General features: G+C 41.9%; 2 protein-coding genes across 2 annotated transcripts; both read left to right on the forward strand.

Annotated features, from left to right (window-relative positions):
• Window positions 1-108: 108 nt before the first annotated feature.
• LOC122785398 (transcription factor Adf-1-like) lies at window positions 109-1,841 on the forward strand. The gene is made up of 3 exons (XM_044051156.1): window positions 109-603; window positions 1,013-1,166; window positions 1,247-1,841. The coding sequence occupies exons 1-3, from the start codon at window positions 423-425 to the stop codon at window positions 1,794-1,796; spliced, it is 885 nt and encodes a 294-aa protein (XP_043907091.1). The 5' UTR covers window positions 109-422; the 3' UTR covers window positions 1,797-1,841.
• A 683-nt stretch (window positions 1,842-2,524) lies between these two features.
• Window positions 2,525-18,641, forward strand: fus (FUS RNA binding protein). Its single transcript, XM_044051054.1, has 15 exons — window positions 2,525-2,605; window positions 3,874-3,898; window positions 4,661-4,842; window positions 5,006-5,189; window positions 5,663-5,883; window positions 6,395-6,593; window positions 8,438-8,472; window positions 13,079-13,123; window positions 15,228-15,337; window positions 16,169-16,298; window positions 16,723-16,821; window positions 16,914-17,040; window positions 17,184-17,281; window positions 17,681-17,813; window positions 17,967-18,641. Exons 1-15 carry the CDS (start codon window positions 2,593-2,595, stop codon window positions 18,004-18,006), a joined length of 1,641 nt encoding a protein of 546 aa, XP_043906989.1. The 5' UTR covers window positions 2,525-2,592; the 3' UTR covers window positions 18,007-18,641.
• Window positions 18,642-20,750: the final 2,109 nt, after the last annotated feature.

Raw genomic sequence — 20,750 nt, forward strand, 5'->3', positions numbered from 1 at the left:
AATAACTTTAAATGACTTAATACAAGACTAATCTGAACAGCTGCAACAAGTTTGCCAGTAGTGTTTTTATTTTGAAAATGTATGACCGGAAGTGTGCTTTCTTTTACGACTCGCACGAGACCGCCTGGATCCGTCCTCCGTCACGTCGGTCGGCGTATCAGTCGCGTAGCGTCGCAGCCTCGGAAGAGACGTGCGTCGATTTTCGTCTACAGCGGCTCCGTTTGTGTCGCGTGCCGATACCGGTTCCGTGCAACGTCGATCGTTATCCCACTGAAAATACGCAGGGGTTCAGTTTTTGCCGGATGACGGAACACGACGCTTCAATTCAGCAGAGTTCAGCGTGAGCGGGACAGGAAGCCAAACACCGATACAATACCGAGCGTCCGGTTTTTTCTTTCTTCAGAATAAAAGCCCCCGTGGGGATGATGGGCAGAGTCAAACCTGGAGCCGAGAGAATCCCGCAGGACAGCATGGATCAGGAACAGCTGATCTCTGAGGTGGAAAAATACCCCATATTTTATAATCCGGCACATCCTTATTACAAGGACAACGTGAAAAAAGAAAAAACATGGATCACCATAGCAACGGTGTTGGGAGCGGATGGTGAGTTCTCACTAACAACACATTATCATGTTATTGGAAACAGGAGTTTCCTATGTAGTCTTACATTTATGAAAAAAAGCACTTCATGTAATGTTATATAATAAATGTTTAAGACCTGTCATCAAAAAAATGTGTCTTAAAGTTTTTATTTGTTAAATAACAAACTGAATTCACCTTTTTTATCCCCAAATTTGAGCCATAAACAAACGTTAATTAGAAAAGTGTCCTCCTTCCTGAATGGAACACTGTGCCACTTCCGTCCAGGTGTCTTGGGTTGACCTGGGGAGGCTCCTCCTCTCCATCATCACCTTCTCTTTGGCTGCACAGACACAGGGTGTGGCCTAGGCGGTAGCTGAAAGCCAGGCTGACGAATGTGAGATTTGATGAACCTGTCTCTTCTTTGTTTCAGCCGATCTTTGCAGAAACAGGTGGAGGACGCTGAGGGACACGTACGTCAGGAACCGGAAAAAAAGATTGTCTTTTGCCTCAGCAGGAGGCGCTCAGAAGGAATGGAGATACACAGACAGCATGTCCTTCCTCAATCCCCACATATACCAAAGGAGGTCTGTGTGAAATCATCCACGATTACATTTTTGATGAACTCGTCACAAGGACTGAGTTCTCTTTTGTTTGGTGTTTTCAGTTCAAAAAGAAACCTTCGAGCTCTTCTGAACGAGGAGGAGGGATCGTTAACGCCGCTGTCTCACTGTGGATCAGAGGAGGAGGAGGAGGAGGAGAAGGAGGAGAAGGAGGAGAAGGAGCCCTGTGGCAGCTCGTCTGCAATGCTGGAGTGTCGGCCACTTTCTGCATCTCCGGTATCGTCCAAATCTGAGCCCGTGTCGCCTGGGGAGAGGGACAGGCCTCGGTCCCGCAGCCCGAGGGAGCGGAGGTCGGCTGCACCCACAGAAACTCTGGCAAATCCCGGGAGGAGCAGACCACAGCCGGCAGACGGCATCACCATCTTACAGGCACCACCCAAGCCAGAGTCAGCCGTGGACGAGTGCTACTACTTTTCCTTAAGCATCGCCCCGCTGCTGCTCAAAATGGACCATACCACCAGACAACAAACTAAAGTCGCAATCATGAACACCATCATTAGCATGGAGAACGGCACAGCAGGCCAAACACGACCAAACACGACCACATCCAAGTTAGCACACACCCAACTCCCCCGACCAGCCCTCTTTTATTAAAACTTTATTGACGAAATTAAACAACACAATCCACTTTTATGACAAAAACAATATCATAAGCCCACATGTTTACATGAATTCAAAATGTAATGTGTTAACGTCAAAAAAAAGTTATTATTAATAATAATAATAATAATAATAATAATAATAATAATAGCCAACGTTCCCAGTCTCACGACGTTTGACGTAACCCTCGCACATTCACCTGTTTTTACAACATAAAGAGCAAAAATAAACTCAGCCAGTGGTGAACACATGTACATTTAAAAACAGATGCTTAGTTTGTATATTCCGTCTTTGGTGGCTTTTCTTGAACTGTCTATGAAGCCGAAACTCTGCTAATCTCCTTAAATCTTTGTCTGTCAACAGCCCGACAGCTTTAATTATTTCTTTGACCTTTGTCTGAATTTGTGGGAAGTGAACTCAGTCCAACTCTGTCCTCGGTCCTGCCACAGAAATATCTGGGTGGATTTTGGGCTTTTCTTTTGCTTTCTCTCTGTTTCGTGGATGTTCAATGTTTATTTCGTAGATGAATAAAAATCAATTACTGGTTCAGTGCATACACGCGCTGTCGAGCAGTGATTCCTGACTTTAATGGAGCAGAAGTCGAACACGTGACAGATCGTGTCCAAGTGTCCACAGACGCTCACATGTCCTGTGCGCTGAGCAGCACACGCGTGATGACGGGAGGAGACGCGAGGACGCCGCTGTCAGTTCATCTTCACCCCGTCGTCGTTGGTTCGCTCCAGCTGTGTGAACGCACACATTCGTCACCGTTAACGACTGTTCGTAGAAAATGGCGTCAAACGGTGAGAAACGCTGCTCATTTCGCTCCCGTGTTTTGACGGAAGTGTGATTCATTAGCTCCTGTTAGCATTAGCAAACTGATTCACCAACACGTAGCAGCCGCTGTCGCTAGTTAACCGTCAAACGCTAAATGCTAGCTAGCTACCTGGCTGTATGACGTCACGGTGTTTCTGTTCTCTCGGTGGAAGAGAAACACGGTGTTCTGTCTAAATCTGTCCACGCTGACCTAACGTTATCACCGCTATTACGAATATTGACCGCAGTGAAACGAGCCTGCTGCGGTTTATCTGATAGTTAGATGAGGTCAACGGTGGTTGTGCTACTGACCCAGTTTGAGCGGCGGTGGCCCCGCCTACTTTAATCATTTCACGGTTAACGGTGATGCTTATTTTGTTCATGTGTTCATTCAGATTTATGCATGAATGTTTGTCCAGATTGTGTATTTGCCTGTGATGCTCTTATTTCCTACAGCTAAACTAAAGCAGGTGTTACACTCACACCGTTAAGTACAAAAATGTCCCATTGAAACTGCAATGTTTTCATCTCACTTCCATCAAAACACAAGACATGCATTGTATTATTATATCTGGGCATTTTTACTGCTGTCATCACAATTCACCCTTTCACTGACTTATCCCAGGCTGCAATATTTCAGCATAACATTTTTTACTTTGTACGTTGTATTTTGTAAAGAATTCATATTTTCAGGGTTTTTTTCCATCTAAAAACATGGCGTCATGACAAGAACCTTTAAAAATGTATTTGTATCAATAATTAGGTCAGATGTAGGTGAAAGAAAATCCTCTCAATGAAAATAGAATATATAACGTTTTTTATAGCTTGCTTTTAAAAAGCACAACTGTGATATTTATTTCTACCCATAGTTCTACTCTAAGATATCTCCAGCATCGTTTTGATGACATCCGTGTTATCTAGAACGTCTTCAAGGTATCTATAAAAAACACTTTGAATTGCGGCAAATGCAGGAAAAGTATTGAGCTCGGTTTTATTTGACTAATTAGACACAACTTTCAAAAAGTGTTTTCTTTATATAAAAAGCCCCAACACACTTGTGGAAAAGAAAAATATCAATATCTGTATCTGTTATCCTGAAAGTTGATATTGATTACTACCTGCAGTACCCCCTACTCCCACTATGCGGAAGCATTGCAGTGCATTATGAAAATGAATTAGCATACTTCTTGAGTTGTGTGAGCCATCATGGATTTGTCATTTCTTATATTGTTGCTCTGTTTCATTTATTACACAGATTATTCCCAACCGTCCGCGCAGGGGTGAGTAATCTCATGTTTTTAAAATTTTGTATGCTTGTTATGCGCCAATGACACCAGAACAAATTCCTTGTATGTGCAAATCGTACTTGGCAATAAAGCTCTTCTGATTCTGATTCTGATTCTGATTTTCTAACTGTTACTCAAAATTCCCGAACCGTTCAACCTGAACTGTCCCTGGATTATATGCTCATTTCTAATCCAGTCCTTCCTGGTCACAAAAATCTCAGCATCTTCAGCTCTGACACCTCAAGCTACAGCGCCTCCTGTCTTTTAGACTGTGCTATTGTCTCCAAGCCATACATTCTAGCAGGTCTCACTCACTAGACCTTTCCTTTCACTTTGTGTGTGTGTGTGTAAATCACAGGGTTCCCAGGGGTCCTTGAAATCCTTGAAAGTTTGTGAATTTGAAACATAATGTCATGGCCCTTGAACGTTTCTGAATATCACCCTAAATAGACCTGGGTCATTGAAAGTGTTTGAATTTTGTGCAAGAAAGAAGTGAAGTTGGTATTTGAGGTAAATGTCTCCCTCGTTTGTGACGACGCCACCTACTGTTTCACGCCCTGCGCTGCTTGATGTATGTAGACGAGGCAAAAGTCTGACTTTGACAATCACGGAGTCAGCACATTCTATGATGTCTTTAGGAGTCTTTGACAAACATCGACAACCAGTGACCTCCGCAGCTACTGCAGCTTTAATGACAATGAAGTTACATTCAGTGAGAAGCTAACACACAGCAGATAACCTGTGACTTCCTCACAGCTATGGGTCGTATGGTGGAGGAGGAGGAGGAGGAGGAGGAGGAGGTGGAAACCAGGGCTATAGTCAGTCCTCTGGTCAGAGTTACAGCCAGCAGGGCTACGGAGGCTACAACCAAGACTCAGACGGCGGCTCTGGCTCCTACAGCCAGGGAGGATACGGCAGCTATGGCCAACCACAGTCAGGTAGAAATGGTTGTTTTCACACAGTTTTTGGACTGAAAGGACTTCAAGTCTCAGACAGGTTCTTGGCGGCGATGTTGTTTGACCAAGTATCACAGTCATTACCTCATAAAAAAAACCTGAACTATACTTTAACAGGTTTTCCTGTCTTGTTTCTTTCTCCCAGGAGGTTATGGAGCTCCACCCTCTCACCAGGGTGGTGGAGGTTATAGTCACTCCAGTCAGTCCTACAGCTCTGGAGGTTACAGCAGCACTAACCAGCCGCCCAACATGAGCTACAACCAGCAGTCATCTTTCTCTGGTTACAGTCAGCAGCAGCAGCCGCCGCCGTCCTCTTTATCCTCTGCAGGGTGAGACACCACCACCTCTCTTTATTGTGGATGACGTTTTATTACAGTGGCGATTTGTGTCACTTTGTAAACCACTCACTCTCCCACACCAAAGTCCATAGAGAAAATCAATGATTTGAACATCACACACACAGGAGTTGTTGGTCCACTGCTGCCTCCATCACTAAGTTCTAATATCTTAATTTGTAAAATTCGGCATATAAAATATTTCATTTAGACTTAACTCAGTGACACAAAGTGACCACACGAGGCGGCAGAGGACCAGCATCTCCTCTGTCCCTGTGGCTGAAATCACTGATTTTCTGTCTGCACTTTGGTGTGGGAGAGTGAGTGGTTTATAAACTGCAGTTTGGAAAAGTGTGTCTAACAGTGTTTTATGTAGCCCTTGTGTATTTGTATGTACATTAATTATTTATAATTATTGTTTGTTTGTTTTTAAATGCTCCTCTTCCCGTCCTCGTCTTCCTCCACAGCTATGAAGAAAACTCGCAGCCTCCGGGTTATAACCAGCTGCCGAGCGGTGGACAGAGCGGGTGTGGTTATGGCAGCGGCGGAGGTCAGAGTGGTGGTTATAGTGGGAGCCACCCACAACCGTCCCAACGTGGAGGAGGAGGTCACTACAGTCAGCCCCCGAGCTACAACGCCCCTCCTCCTCAGAGCTACAGTCAGCAGAGCCAGTACGGCCAAGATGGAGGTCAGGAATGGAGTTTCATTTTTTATTTTAAAATACACTTTTATCATGAGCAAAGGTTCACTCACTCATTCACTTGCTCGGGGGTCGGGGTCACACCCTGGACACGACAGCTCCAGTGAGCACATGGCACCATCTAGTGGACTGAAACGGTTTTTAATGCTTATTTGTAACATCAGTCAAAGAACTTGGTGTCTCAAAATTGATAAAATGTCGTCATGAAAAATATTGCGATATTTAACTGTATTGTTTTGTTGCACCACCCTTAATATAGTTTATATTAGCACTTTTCCATCACACAGTCCTGGCTCGACTCAACTCATTCGACAAGAAAATATTCACATTTAAGAAGCTGAAAAACACACACACACACACACACACTGATTAAATGAATCATCAAAAAAGTTTGTGATTCACTGATAAGTTCACTGTACATTTACGTAATGTTGTTTTCTCACATGTTTTCTACTGAATGTTGCTCAGAGTATCTGTGATTTTCTCCACTTTCCTTCAGGATATGGAGGTGACAGCCCTCCGATGAGTGGAGGAGGAGGGTATGGTGACCCTGATGAAGGATATGGCGGTCAGGATGTCCGTGGAGGCCGGGGTCGTGGCGGTGGTGGATTTGGAGGTCGTGGCGGCGGCGGCGGCGGCTATGATCGTGGTTTTGACAGAGGTGGACGTGGTGGACCAAGAGGACGAGGAGGAATGGGGTGAGTGTTAAAACAACCACACGCTGTCCTCAGTTCATTCATCCAAAAACAACACTTTTCAAAAGTGGGACGTTGTATTATTATATGTTTGTTTTTTTGTTCTTTCCAAACTAAAACTAATTTACATTTATGGTTAAAAAATACCCAAAAAACTAAGTAACAGCACAGAGAAACAAGAACGAGAATGGACCACGCCTTCATGTGGCTCCGCCCACCACCTGTTTATTATCCAAGCAAATATAAGACTATAAAGCACAGTATCTAGAGTTGTGTTATTTTGAACATTAGAAAGCAGTAAAAAGTGAGGCGCTGAGTGTGTTCACACTGAACTGGAGATAAACCAGTAAAAAAACAGTTTCATGTAAAACTGAAAAACTACAGAATAAAACCATAGAAGTGAACACTTTCTCAATATATCTAGATATTTAGATTATGTTAAACAAATCAAACACACACACTAATGCAGCAGCGTTTCTGATGTAACCTGCTTGAGTTCTGGTGTTTTTTTTTTAAATCACTGTTACCGGAGTGTGTGAATCAGACTTTAGGATTGAACGGTTCTCCAGCACTGAGTCATTCACACGCATGCACTCTTCCTCCTCCTCTTCCTCCTTCTTCTTCTTCTTCTGCTGTTTAATGTCATTTAGACTGAAACACTGTTTCCTCAGTGTCTGTGTCGAGAACTCGATGGTGTCAGCACTCAAACATCCAAACTGGTCGGATGGTAACGAACCTTGAATTCTTTCCTCACGTATTCATCATGTAGAGTTTACCAACGATTATGGATTATTAGTATAAGTGATTAATGAGTTGATGGTTGGTGAAGTAAACGCTGGTTCATCACACAAAAATCACTCTGGAAAATGAGTCAGTGGTGGTTTATTATAGCACAGAATATGACCACTGACGCTGTAACCAGGGTAACCACCTGGAGTCGTGTGTATGTAGGTCAAGTACAGTTATACATTTTTAAGTAGATTTTGGAACTTTAATTAGGAACTATAAGTAGGTTTTTGGAACTATAAGTAGATTTAGAACTATAACTAGATTTTGGAACTAGACCTTTTTTAAAAGTTACTTACTGCAGCTTTAAGGTTATAGCACATTTGTTCTATAAGGGGTGGAGTGGCTCAGTGGTTAAGACCGGTACCCTGAAAGACATCATGGTCGCAATGGTTGCAAGTTCGACTCCACCCCTGGCTGATTGTACTCAATTCCATTGTAAGTCGCTTTGGATAAAAGCGTCTGCGAAATGACATGTAATGTAATATAATTTGTGTTATTTTTCATGTTTCTATAGCAGTTAAACCGTTAAACTAAGGCCTTGACTTGCTCGCCATTAGACCTCGCCATCACCTGCCTTTTTCACCTGTTCCCACCTCCTCCTCCTCCTCCCTGTGTCATACTCTGCTTTAATCAATCTTTGAATCTTCTCCTAGGCTTTTATCTTCACTCCAGCCTGTCTTTCCACTCTTAAGCCATCATTTACAGTGGGGGAAGTTGCCACACACTTAAAGTTTTCTTGTAGTCATTTAAAAAATACTCATAGTTGTCTTTATGGATTTGCTGCATTTTATTTGAGTAAAAAAATAAAAGATCATCTTAAACCTAAACTAATGACAAACGTACCCTGCACCAATCCAGGGACTAAAAGTGTTAATGTTTAAGTTGTACCATGACATAAACATGGTGAGAGTGACCAAACAAAGACAAGGTCTTTAAAGCGGCCTCTTGGAGACTCTGAGCGACACAGGGTGGGTTTAATGAAGACACTGAGAGTGAAGGACAAATGGCTGTCAGCACCAGACTTCAGTGTGTGTCCTTTCTTTCTTCCTCTTCATCAGAATGGCCGATCGAGGAGGATTCAATAAGTTTGGTGGTAAGTGATTTAAAAAACAAACAAACACTTGAGCAAAAAGCTTTGAAAGCTAGAGGGAGGGGTCATCAGAGGTCATAGGTCAAGTTTAAAGTGTGTAATAAGTTTTTGTATTGTAATTAGATATTGGCGCTTTTCCTCTACACGGTCCCAGCATGGCTCGACTTCCATGACTTCATAGCTCCTCCTCCACGTGGGCGGAGTCATTACGCTAACTGTGGTGACGTGGTTTTTCTCTGCAACACAAAGAGTTCTGGGTGAAATTGAGAGTTATTGAAAACCAATAACTTTAAGTAGATTTTGGAACTTTAAGTAGATTTTGGAACTATAAGTAGATTTTGGAACTATAAGTAGATTTTGGAACTATGAGTAGATTTTGGAATTATAAGTAAATATTGGAACTATAAGTAGATTTTGGAATTATAAGTAGATTTTGGAACTTTAAGTAGATATTTAAGCCTTTTTAAATGATCTACAGTAGGACATTGTTGCTTTGACATCGTGCTTGTGACTCTTCAGTGACGACACTCTCTGACCAGGTACCAGCTTCTATCACTGATGGAGGAGAATAGAACAGAGTTGAGTTAAGCTGGGACTGTGTGGTGGGAAAGTGACCTGGTTTCAGGGACAATCATCACTTAAGACATTTTTAATCAAGTCACCCAACTTTAAAGGTAGAGTGAAGTGTTTACAGTTCTACATACATGTGTATATATATATACATATGTGTATATATATATATATATATATATATATATATATATATATACACATATTTGTATATATATATATATATATATATATATATATATATATATACACACACACACATATTCTTATACTATAAACTATATAAAAACAATTGAATACCATGTTATAGCGTGGTTTAGAGCTGCAGCTAATGTTCTCAAGTACTTATTTGGTTCATAAAATGTCAGAAAACCTGGAAATGATGACGTTCTCAAATGTCTTGTTTTTCTCCACAAACCAAAATCATTCACTTTTAGTGATTTCTTTGTTTTATGGAGCAAAGAAACTAGAAAATGTTCACATTTAGGAAGCTGAAAAATTGATCAGCCAATTTTTATTGCTATGTATTTATATTTATTTACTTGAAATATAAATGTTTAATGGTTTCAAATAATAGTAAAAAACCCACATTAATCTCCACCTGATGGCAGAGTGGGTGGACCCTACTACAGGACACTGGCATGTGAGTGTAACAGGGTTGTGATATAAGACGCATATATGCACAGAAGTATACCAGGGCCTTAAGTGAAGGGCCACAGGACATGAACTGAGGGGCCGCATGTGGCCCGTGTGCCGCAAGTTTGAGACCCCTGTTTTAAATGCATGAAACAGGTCATCAGATAATGAACTTTTGGATGTAAAAATGGTAAATATGTGATCGGTCTGTGACCTGCAGAAACCAGTATACACCAGTATATATGATGAACTTCATAGATTGCTGTTTGGCCCTGTGTGGTTCACACCTTTGCACAGCAGAGGGCGCTGTTCTGGTGTGAGGACTGGATGGTGTTTGAGTCTAAGGTTGTGAGTCTCATGAGTCACAGAACCGGAGTGAGCCAGAAAACCTTCCCTGATTTCACAAGCGTTACACAATCAGTGAACATGAAAGAATTGAAACAAGCCTCTCCAGATACTCAAGTGATGGCTGCTGAATGTTATCAGCTCTCTGAAGGCTCTTGATGTTCTGCAAATACCTGCCATGTTTGACGTTTCACAACAAATATCAAATTGGATAAAGCAATGGCCAATGATAACATGTAATGGGTTTACTGTCACTGTCAGTGCCGCTATAGCAGGAGCGTCAAACTCAAAACTCCTGCGATGTAAAATGAATCAAACTGTTAGGGCCGCAACTAAGGATTATTTTCATCATCCATTCATGTTGAAAAAATGTTTGTCAAACCTGGAAATGATGATGTTCTTTGAATCACATCCAAAAAGAATTCAGTTTGAATGATTTGATGAACAAGGAAATGTTGAAAATATTCACATTTAAGAAGCTGAACAATCACAGAAACTTGGTTTTAATTATTAAAAACACTCAATTCATTCAGTAATCGAATAATAGTTGCAGCTATATCAAAAACATGAAGTTGAGTAAATAATAACATGGACAACTGTAAAGCTTATATAGATATACACGTGTATATGTACATTCAAGATGTATACATGTGTATACACACATACTGTATATATGTGCATACATATGTAGGCCACATGTAGTCCGCGGGCCAGCAGTTTGTCACCTGTGCACTATAGTGACCTTAGAACTTGTTCAGATGGTTTTGATGAATGATTGAGAACACGGTGAAGTCCACACTGAGGACAGCAAAGTTTCCACCGGTCACACTGTGTGTTTGAAGTGGAATGACTTGGTCATAATGATTCACTCTGTCATACGTGGAAGTGAGTGTTGAAATCTGGTAGAAATCATCTCCACTGGAATGTAAAGGTGTGTCGTCACACCGTCACCTGTTCCCGTAAGTCGTGGTCACATGACTCTGTTAGGGGGCGAAATTCTGTTCTGTATATGCTGAGTCATCTGTGACAGAGGTCACAGAGGTCACAGGTCAGAGCCGTGTGGCCTGGGACACAACATCCAGTGGCTTTGTGTGAAAGAAAGAAAATGTGATTTGTGTGTGTGTGTGTGTGAGGGGGCGTGGCCTCGGCTTCATAGCCATGGTTCTCAAAGAAACACTGATCTACTGCGTTGACGAGGGTCATGTGATCAGAGTGAAAAATCAAACAAACAACAATAATTGTAACCATTAACGTCACTGAGCCAGTGTGTGTGTATTGTGTTTGTATCATGTTGTATATGTTTTTTCGACTTCAGCATGTGTGTAGGGCCCAAGACAAATTTCCCACTTAACAATAAAGTTAATCTTAATCTTATGTGAGGAAGAGGAGGATGAGAGGATGAATTTACACCCCTGTGTTTTCATGTGTTATTTCTCAGCTATATATTTCCTCTTACTATAGAAGAGGAAATGTCTTTGTCATCCACTTTATTCTGCAACTGGTAAATCAAGACTGACGAGACTGAACCAGACCAGAATTTTCATTTCAGCTGCTTGAAACCATGAGACTCAAATGTTGAGTCTTGGTTCATTACGTTATTGAAGCGTGTCCACCATCAGATTAGGTTTCATGTGAGTCTAATCCAGATTACAGGTTCACATGGTGTGACGCCTCGTGTTTGTGTACGGTGGTTCTGGACACATCCAGAAAGTTCTTCTGGATCCTGTGGAAACATTTCAGGTGCTGGGTTTGTGAAACACGGGTAAATTAGACCCACAGTGACGAGGTCAAATGTGTTCGCAAACAATCGTAAATGATCAAACTGGTAAAGGTCCATTCAGCAGGTTCAAATATTATATAAAATCACACAATCGGCGTGTTTTCTATGAAATCTATAAATCTGCCTGTGTTGTTCTGGTGGATAAAGGCCTGCGAGCCGACCTCACGAGCGACGACTGAAACTCTTCAGCTTTAAATTCTGTTCAGTGTCAAACTGTGGTGAAAATCTAAAGTAGACGAAGCGATGAAGGAACGACATGGTTCAACATGATCGACTGTGTTTGAATCTGACATTTGATCAATAAATGCATCGGCACTAATGCATTGGCGTGAGGAGTTTGAAACCTAAATGTATTTTTTATTTGAAGCCAAACAAACTTCCTGGGGCACAGAATGTGCTGAGGACAAAAATGTGCACAGTCTTGTTTTGTTGTAACTTCTGTGTGAAGCTTCAGGGAAACGTAATTACGGTGAAGGAGTGATTTAATTGCACGACGAGATTAATGACAACGTGTGTGTGATGAGTGATAATTGACCTTCATACACGTTACCCTGGAATGACGTATTTCAACATGGTTAAAGTGATGTTTGGATTTTTAGAAGTGGGGATGTTTGAGGTGCTGACACGTCGTCAGACATCTATGATATCTGCAGAACGTGTTTGCGGCCTTTATCTCACTGTTAGACAGACATTTGTAAACCACTCGCTCTCCCATACCAAACTTCATCGAGAAAATCTTTGAGTCAATGAGGTAAATCTCAACAAAGGATTTTAAATGCTGAATTGACAAAATAAAACATTTGAACTTAGGCAGCAGTGAATCAACAACTCCTGTGTCCCCATGAGCTAAAATCACTGATTTTCTCTATGAGGTTTGGTGTGGGAGAGTGAGTGGTTTACAAACGGTGAGATAAAGACGTGAACGTGTTCTGAAGATATCGCAGACTTTGTTAGCATGTCATAGAAGATCACCTCAAAAGTACCTGAACCTGTTCCTGCTGCTGCTGCTGCTGCTGTGATGATGGTATGAAGTTACTGAACAGTTGAACATTAAGGGGCGGCGGCGGCTCGGTGGTAGAGCAGGTCTTCTTTCAAGTGGAAGGTTGTTGGTTTGATTCCCGGCTCCTGCTAGCTCTCGAGCTAGACACTTTAACCCCAAGCTGCTCCTGACAGCTGTGTGGGCAGCGTACGTCACTGGATAAAAGTGTGTCTGGTGCTTGTGTGTTTGTGTGTGTGTGTTCACTCCCACAACTCATTTGTGTTTTTTGTTCTCTCAAGGACCAAGAGATCCAGAACATGGACCTGGAGGACCTGGAGGCTTCAGTAAGTCTTGTTACCACAGCAAAATATAAGTGAAACTTGAGTAAATAATCATGTTTTCGGGTCTGATTGAAATGAGCTGTCAGTGTGAGCAGACCTCAGACCTCAGGTGTTCAGGAAGCAGAAGAACTGAACGCTGCTTCACTTTGTTTGGTTCTGATTCTGGGAGACATGCAGTAAACCTGGTCCTGATGATCTTAGAGCTCTGGATAGTTGATGGCCAGTGTAGTGACCTGAGGAGCGGTGTGATGTGGTCCAGTTTCCTAGTCCAGCTGCCTGATAAAGTCAGTAATTATTGTATAACAATTATTGTTATGATTATTGAAAACAGTCACTGGAGCAAGTTCTGGCACATCCACTCATTGATTTAATGAATACACTCACTCACATGACAACAGTATTTAGAACAGGTTTAATTATTGCACTTTAAAGCCCACATAGACCGGAAGCTCCAATTAACGCTGCGTTTGTGTGTGTGTATCTGCGTCATTACCTCGTTTATGAAACCCTGAAGTTTCAGAACAAACAGTTCAGCCACTGCTGAGAAAATAGTGTTGTATTGTTTTCCTGGGCTCTGCGAAGTGGATCGGCACTTCCTTAATTTGATGTCGTCATCAGAAATCCTTACCACTCCTCTCACCACTGTAGCGCCTCCTGATGCGGGCACTAGTTCGGGCACATCCGGTTGCGTACATTCAACCGCAGAAGAAGAAGAACTACTCTTGTTGTAGCTGCTGAGATGCAGAGCATCCACCGTGCCAGAGGGGGAGCTGTGTATCTGAGAGCTGGCCTATCTATTACGTCACTTCCAGGTACCTGGCCATTCACAGGACAGTGGGAAAGATCTCTTTGGCTGGCCAATCACAACACGGTCCACATTCTAGGGGTGTGGTTTTGGTCTGAAACAGCGCGGCTGACGAGAGTGTCAGTGAGGAGATATTTTGATCGGCTCGTTTGCAGCGATTAGGAGGTTTTTAAATCATTAAAACAAGTTAATATATGTAAGTAGACCTCCATAACTAACATATATGTGTGATTCAAGCATTCTATGTCACCTTTAAACTCCTGTGAATGAGACTTTTGAGCTTTAACCAGTGTTGCATTTGAACTGTGATCACGTTAAGTTTGATCTGTAGAGGGTGCAGAAGAAGCACGAATGCTTTACGACATGCTTTAACCACCAATCACATCATAACATCAGGTGCATTTGATATTAAAACTAGAAAATTCTGTGGTGACGTTTTGATCGTGTCCGCTTCTTTCTGCTGATTTGGGTGGATTGAACCTTTAAAACTTAGACAAAGTGGTATTTTTGTGGAATCAACCTTTAAAAGAGAGAGACGAACAAGCCTCTCCCCCTCCCTGATGTCCCTCCCCCTTCCAAACCCCTGTTTCTAACTGTCCAAAACCAGTGAAAAACAGAGAAAACAGCATGTTTTAAAGTCGTCATATTGTCAGAACGGTTGATGACAGAGAGTAAATGTTTGGTGTGTGAGCGTCAGGAGACTTTCAGCAGCTCCCACATTTACATCTGTGACAAACGGCTGTGAACTGACAGAGAAAGTACACTTTTAAAATCACCCTCATCTTGATTTTTAAAAAACTCCAGAGCAGAGTTTTAACATGGGAGTGAATGAGAGGTTTGAGCAGAACTCTCTGTGCTTTTTGGTGATTTTAAGAAAAACTGCAATTCATATGAAAATGAAAACAACACACAGGGTTAGACGACAACCAGAGCAACGTGTTTATGTAGAAACTGTGAAATTGAAAATTGTGAAATTGTGAGCAGGAGAAGAGTTTGTTTAGAGGTTTTTGTCATTATTTGACGACGCCACACACACTCATAATTAAATCTGAAAACATCCCATAATACTTAATAAAAAACGTATAAAAAATCTAAACCGGTTTAAAGTTTCAACCACGTCTCTACGTTAAAGTTTGACGACACTTTGACACTCCAAAGTGGGTGGAGCCAAACGTCCATCCACTCATATCAACACAAACCTCATCATTTTCCACTGTTCACCTTGAAGTTAAACATGTTTTCATTATTCAGTGTTGTGTTGTTGCTCTTCTGAACGTTTCTCTCCATGTTTTCTTCAAACAGTGCAGGACCAGGATAACTCCGATAACAACACCATCTTTGTACAAGGCCTGGGCGACGACTACACTGTGGAATCAGTGGCTGACTTTTTTAAGCAGATTGGGATCATTAAGGTCAGTTTGTGAAAAACATACACTTATTATTACCTCTCATTTCAGAGAATACCTGCTTTATTTCTTTACAATGATAATTACTATAACGCTATAACATACTTTTACCACCCTGCACTGTGAATGTTTATGTTGTGTGTTCAATAAAAACATAAAAACAGATAATTGTTTGTGAGGTATTAGTTTAAGAAGACCGTGTTTGTCTGTTGTTGTGACTTAGATGAAGATAAGATCACATTTTATGACCAATTTGTGCAGAAATCTAGATAATTCCAAAGGGTTCACATACTTTTTCTATATATACATATATGTTTCTACATACATTATATATATATAATATTTAGTTTGTTCAAGAAATGTATTCAATATAATAAATGTGACGATCATCAATGCAACAGCCTTTAAAAGCAGGTAAAGTCATCACAGATACTTTATCATGTCTTGTCTCATGTCACTATATATAGATATAATATCCATACAACATTTAATGGGTATGGAGTGGCTCAGTGGTTAAGATCGGTACCCTGTGTGTGAAAGACATCATGGTCGCAAGTTCAACTCCACCCCTGGCTGATTGTACTCAATTCCACTGTAAGTCGCTTTGGATAAAAGCGTTTGCTGAATGACATTTAATATAATGTAATGTAAATATAATTATTTCTAATTTGTGTAGTTATTTTTATTTAAATCTTCAACAAATCAAAAAGGTACGAGGTAAGAGGCTTAATATTTATGAGTCACATTTCCACAGCGACTCAGGCGATTTCAGAGTCAGGTTTCCGAACTCCGATGTACTTTTTTAACTTTTTGTCCCTCTGTCCGTCGTCCTCTCAGGTCAACAAGAAAACAGGTCTTCCCATGATCAACCTGTACACAGACAGAGAGACGGGAAAGCTGAAAGGGGAGGCCACGGTTTCCTTTGACGACCCTCCTTCAGCCAAAGCTGCCATCGACTGGTTTGACGGTAAGTTCTGAGAGGCATGAGACTGAGGCACGGTTGACTTTTAGAAGGCTGTGAATCACAGGCAACATCACAATACACGGTCCACGATACCAATAACATCACAATACACGGTCCACGATACCAATAACATCATAACGGCCGATACACGGCGATGCATGACACGCGATACAGATACATGCGATACACGTACGATACCAATAACATCAAGATACAACGATACCAATAACATCACGGTGCGACACGGCGATACGGTCCACAATACCAATAACATCACGATACACGCCGATACCAATAACATCACGATACATCCACGTGATACACGGTCCACGATACCAATAAAATCAAGATACACGGTCCACGATACCAATAACATCACGATGCTCGTTGTCATGTTTACTTCTTGACGTCTGTCTTTCATCGTCAGGTAAAGACTTCAATGGAAACCCACTCAAAGTGTCCTTTGCCACCCGCAGAGCAGACTTTGGAGGACGGGGAGGCATGAGGGGAGGTCGAGGACGAGGAGGTGTGGTCCCAGTTTAACTCCGTATCCACAGAAACGGAACTCTTTTTATCGTTTGTTGTTACCATGGATGTAACTGGGTCGTTTTCTTGAAGGCCCCATGAGCCATGGAGGATTTGGAGGCGGTCGAGGTGGAGGTTTTCCAGGAGGCAACGGAGGAGGAGGAGCGGGAGGAGCAGGAGGAGCACAGCAGAGAGCTGGAGACTGGAAGTGCTCAAACCCGTGAGTCCAGATTCACTGATTTCACAGTCAGTTGTCAACAAAATCTGTTGATTCTGTACTTTTTTAATCTGGAAACAACAGTGTTTTTGTTCCTAGATTTCAACTGAATCACACAGTGATTTTAATCCCATTTTTCTCTTCAGCAACTGTGACAACCTGAACTTTTCCTGGCGTAACGAGTGTAACCAGTGCAAGGCCCCGAAACCGGAGGACGCAGGAGGGTTGAGCCCCATGGACAGAGGTCAGACTCCAAAGGACTAACCCTAATCTGTAATGTTTACAACTTTATCAGGGCTTACGATGATTTTTACCATGGATTCATGTGTTCACTCTTTTCTTAGTCAAAATGCTGGAAAAGGATTTGGTTTTAATGATTTATTTGTTATGTGGAACAAAGAAAAGATAACAATAATGAATTTACTTGTAAAATGATTACATGTCTGTTTTTTGTGTGGTATTAAATGATTCACTGCAACAACAAAGACAACAAAAGCCTGTAATAATACACAGGAAAGTTATTTATTTACACTGTGAGTCACAGTTTAGCGGCGCGCTGCTGCACAGAGCAGCTCCAAGCTGTGACTCAGTAACTCTGCGGTTAGAGGTCAGTTAAAGGTCACATGGTCTGCTCTGCTGACAGGAGGTTACGGAGGCGAGCGCAGAGGAGGCTTCGATCGCGGCGGCTTCAGGGGCCGTGGTGGTGACCGTGGGGGCTTCAGAGGGGGACGAGGAGGCGACCGCGGAGGATACGGCCCTGGTAAAATGGACGCAAGGTCAGATTCACTGAATCTTAACGTTTTTTTTCTCAGAATAATCATTATTCTGAGAATAAATTAATTATTTTGAGATTATTCTGAGATTAGTCTCATTGTCATCTGTGTGTGTGTGTGTGTGTGGGTGCGTGCGTGTGTGCGTGTGTGTTTTAGGGGTGACCGCAGGCAGGAGCGTCGAGGTCGTCCGTACTAAACCATCATTCAAGAACAAAACAAACTCGTCCTCATAATCACATCCACACAGAGCCACTGTGTCACTGACCTCTTTCTTTTTTTCTTTCTTTCTTTCTTTCTTTCTTTCTTTCTTTCTTTCTTTCCACGTCTGTTCACACTCCAGTGAAGGTGTGGCATCATTTAAAAAACCAACTCAGCATTAAATTCCACCTGAAGAAAAACAAAGAGGCTGCAATCATCACATAATCACACAATGATTATTTTTTTTTTACGTTTTTATCTGTGATCAAACATTTGTCAATGAAAAGTAAGTAAACAGTCTGTGGATGTGAACAGCGCCACCTACTGACAACATGACATGGTTTTATTTATGTAACATATTATTGTTTGTCACAGGTGCTCAGCCGCGGGCTGACAGACAGACAGACTGCCAGACAGGCAGACAGACGCTGCTGTTCTGGTTTGTAAAGACAAACAAAGGTGTGAGTGTTGAGCTTTTATCAGGTTTCATTCCTGTCAAAGACGATTGTTATTAACAAGTTCTTTTGATTTACTTATGATTTAAAAACCTGTCTGTGGTGTAAATGTCAGCATCTCAGTGAGTTAAATCCCATATTTGATTTAATATTAAAAAAACCGAATGTCATATGTAAATTAACAGTGTTTGTCCAATGTTTGTGTGTGTGTGTGTGTGTATCAAAGTCATTTTCTGATCTGAAATCTATTCAAGTTTTAAGTTAAGTATTAAAAAAGTGAGGAGTTAGGATTGAGCCACAGTGGCTCAGTGGTAGAGTGAGCCGTCTGAGTGAGTGAGTGAAAACTGTATTCTAAAGCAACACATCAAGACTAGAAAATTCTATATAAATACAGACCATAATCTTAATCTGGTTAATCATAATTAATCATAATCTGTGTCAGAGTCGTCGTTTATGGGCATGTGATTGACAGACGGTCGTCAGAGGAGGAAACACAGGAGCTGGTGTTTGTGTCAATCTGAGAAAACAGGATTTTAGCCACTTAACAAAAGACTTGTGTCATCTTAAATCTGTGACATCTTTAAGAACATGATCATGTCTTTATTTCACTGTGAGACAGACGTCTGTAAACCACTCACTCTCCCACACCAAAGCCCACAGAGAAAATCAGTGATTTTAACATCACACACACACACAGGAGTTGTTGCTGCTGCCTCCATCACTAAGTTCAAATGTCTTATTTTATTTAAAATCCTTTGTTCAGATTGACCTCAGTGACACAAAGTGACCACACGAGGCAGCAGTGGACCAGCAGCTCCTGATCTTCTCTCTGGGCTTTGGTGTGGGAGAGTGAGTGGTTTACAGACGTCTGTCTCACAGTGAGAAAAAAACATCGTAGACTTAAACGATGGAGATTTTATGATGCGTGCGTTACATTCATTTTCAGAACGACTGTTTAATGAGTGAAGCTGGTTAAACATCAGCTGTCATCCTCTCATAATGAAATGGTTTTTGGCAGCGTTTGTGTGACCTGAGGCTTTTTCTTTTTCCACACGTGTGTGTGTGTGTGCGTGTGCGTGCGTGCGTGTGTGTGCGTGTGTGTGTGTAAATAAACTCATGGTTTGTTCCTGGAAACAAACACAAAAATCTCTGTAATTCCTCTTCCAACAAACGGCATCTGAAGAAATGACTCACACACACAGTGTAGACCAACGGTCAGCAACTGGTGGCCTGTGGGCCAAAACTGGTCCGCCAGCATCAGTGTCATCAAAAATGACACTTTAATAATATTACTGAAGTAAAAGCACTTCTACTGCTTCATCTTTACCTGGTGTTAGTTCTGTCCTCCATGGTTCTATCACTGAACCACCAGGTTCAGGTCTGACCCCAGAGTCTCTGTTCCTGTTCACATTTCGGATTCATTCATTCACATCAGCTCCTTCTTAATCCAACCCTCGTCCGCTTCGTTTGCCGAGGTGTGAACGCGCAACCGGAGTCTGGTCCGCCTTAAACGACGCAGGGCATTGTGGGTACTTTACTCCGCGGCGTTTAACACAGGTAAAGCTGGACTCATTTTTATGTTTTTATGCTTTCGAATTTTTACTGATTTTATTCTTTTGTCGACGTCGTGTCATTTTTTTGTGTTGTAGCGCCGCCTCTGGCGAGGAGGGGAACGCATTATTCAAAAGGTTCGGTGCGAGTGGAGCAGAGTCGATCAGGTGCTCGACGGCGTTGACGTCACGTCAAACCACGTCTTTACAGTCGTTGCTTTGTCCTCTGGGACACCGACGAATGTCTCTGTGTGCTGAAAGTGTCCAAATGAGGACAAAGTCTGAGACGCTTGAATTCACCACTTCACAGTTGTGTCCACACACACACACACAGTTATGTAATGTTTGCTTTCTGTGTTTTACACCAAATAAAGCTTTTGTTTTCCTCTCACTCTCTTTAGATGAGGACGACAGGTGTTGCTGAGAGACGTGTGTGTGTGTGTGTGAGTGTGTGAACACACGCACGCACGCACGCACGCACGCACACACACACACAGTGTGTTCCAGAACACTGTCACTTGTTCTCTGAGGTGGTTTGACCAGTTTGCTGCTGAGAAGGAAGTGCTGCACATAATAATGTTGGACTTAAACTTTCAGCGACTCAGATCCAAGATAAAAGCCGAGCATCGCTGGTGAAGGTCATGCTGTTTTAAAGACTTCTGTCATTTTACAAGACAAACCTGAAATACCTGAGTAAAGAATGTTGAGACTGACGAGAGGAAATGACCCTCGTCTTA

This window comes from Solea senegalensis, linkage group LG19, assembly GCF_019176455.1.
Source record: "Solea senegalensis isolate Sse05_10M linkage group LG19, IFAPA_SoseM_1, whole genome shotgun sequence".
Classification (NCBI taxonomy): Eukaryota; Metazoa; Chordata; class Actinopteri; order Pleuronectiformes; family Soleidae; genus Solea; species Solea senegalensis.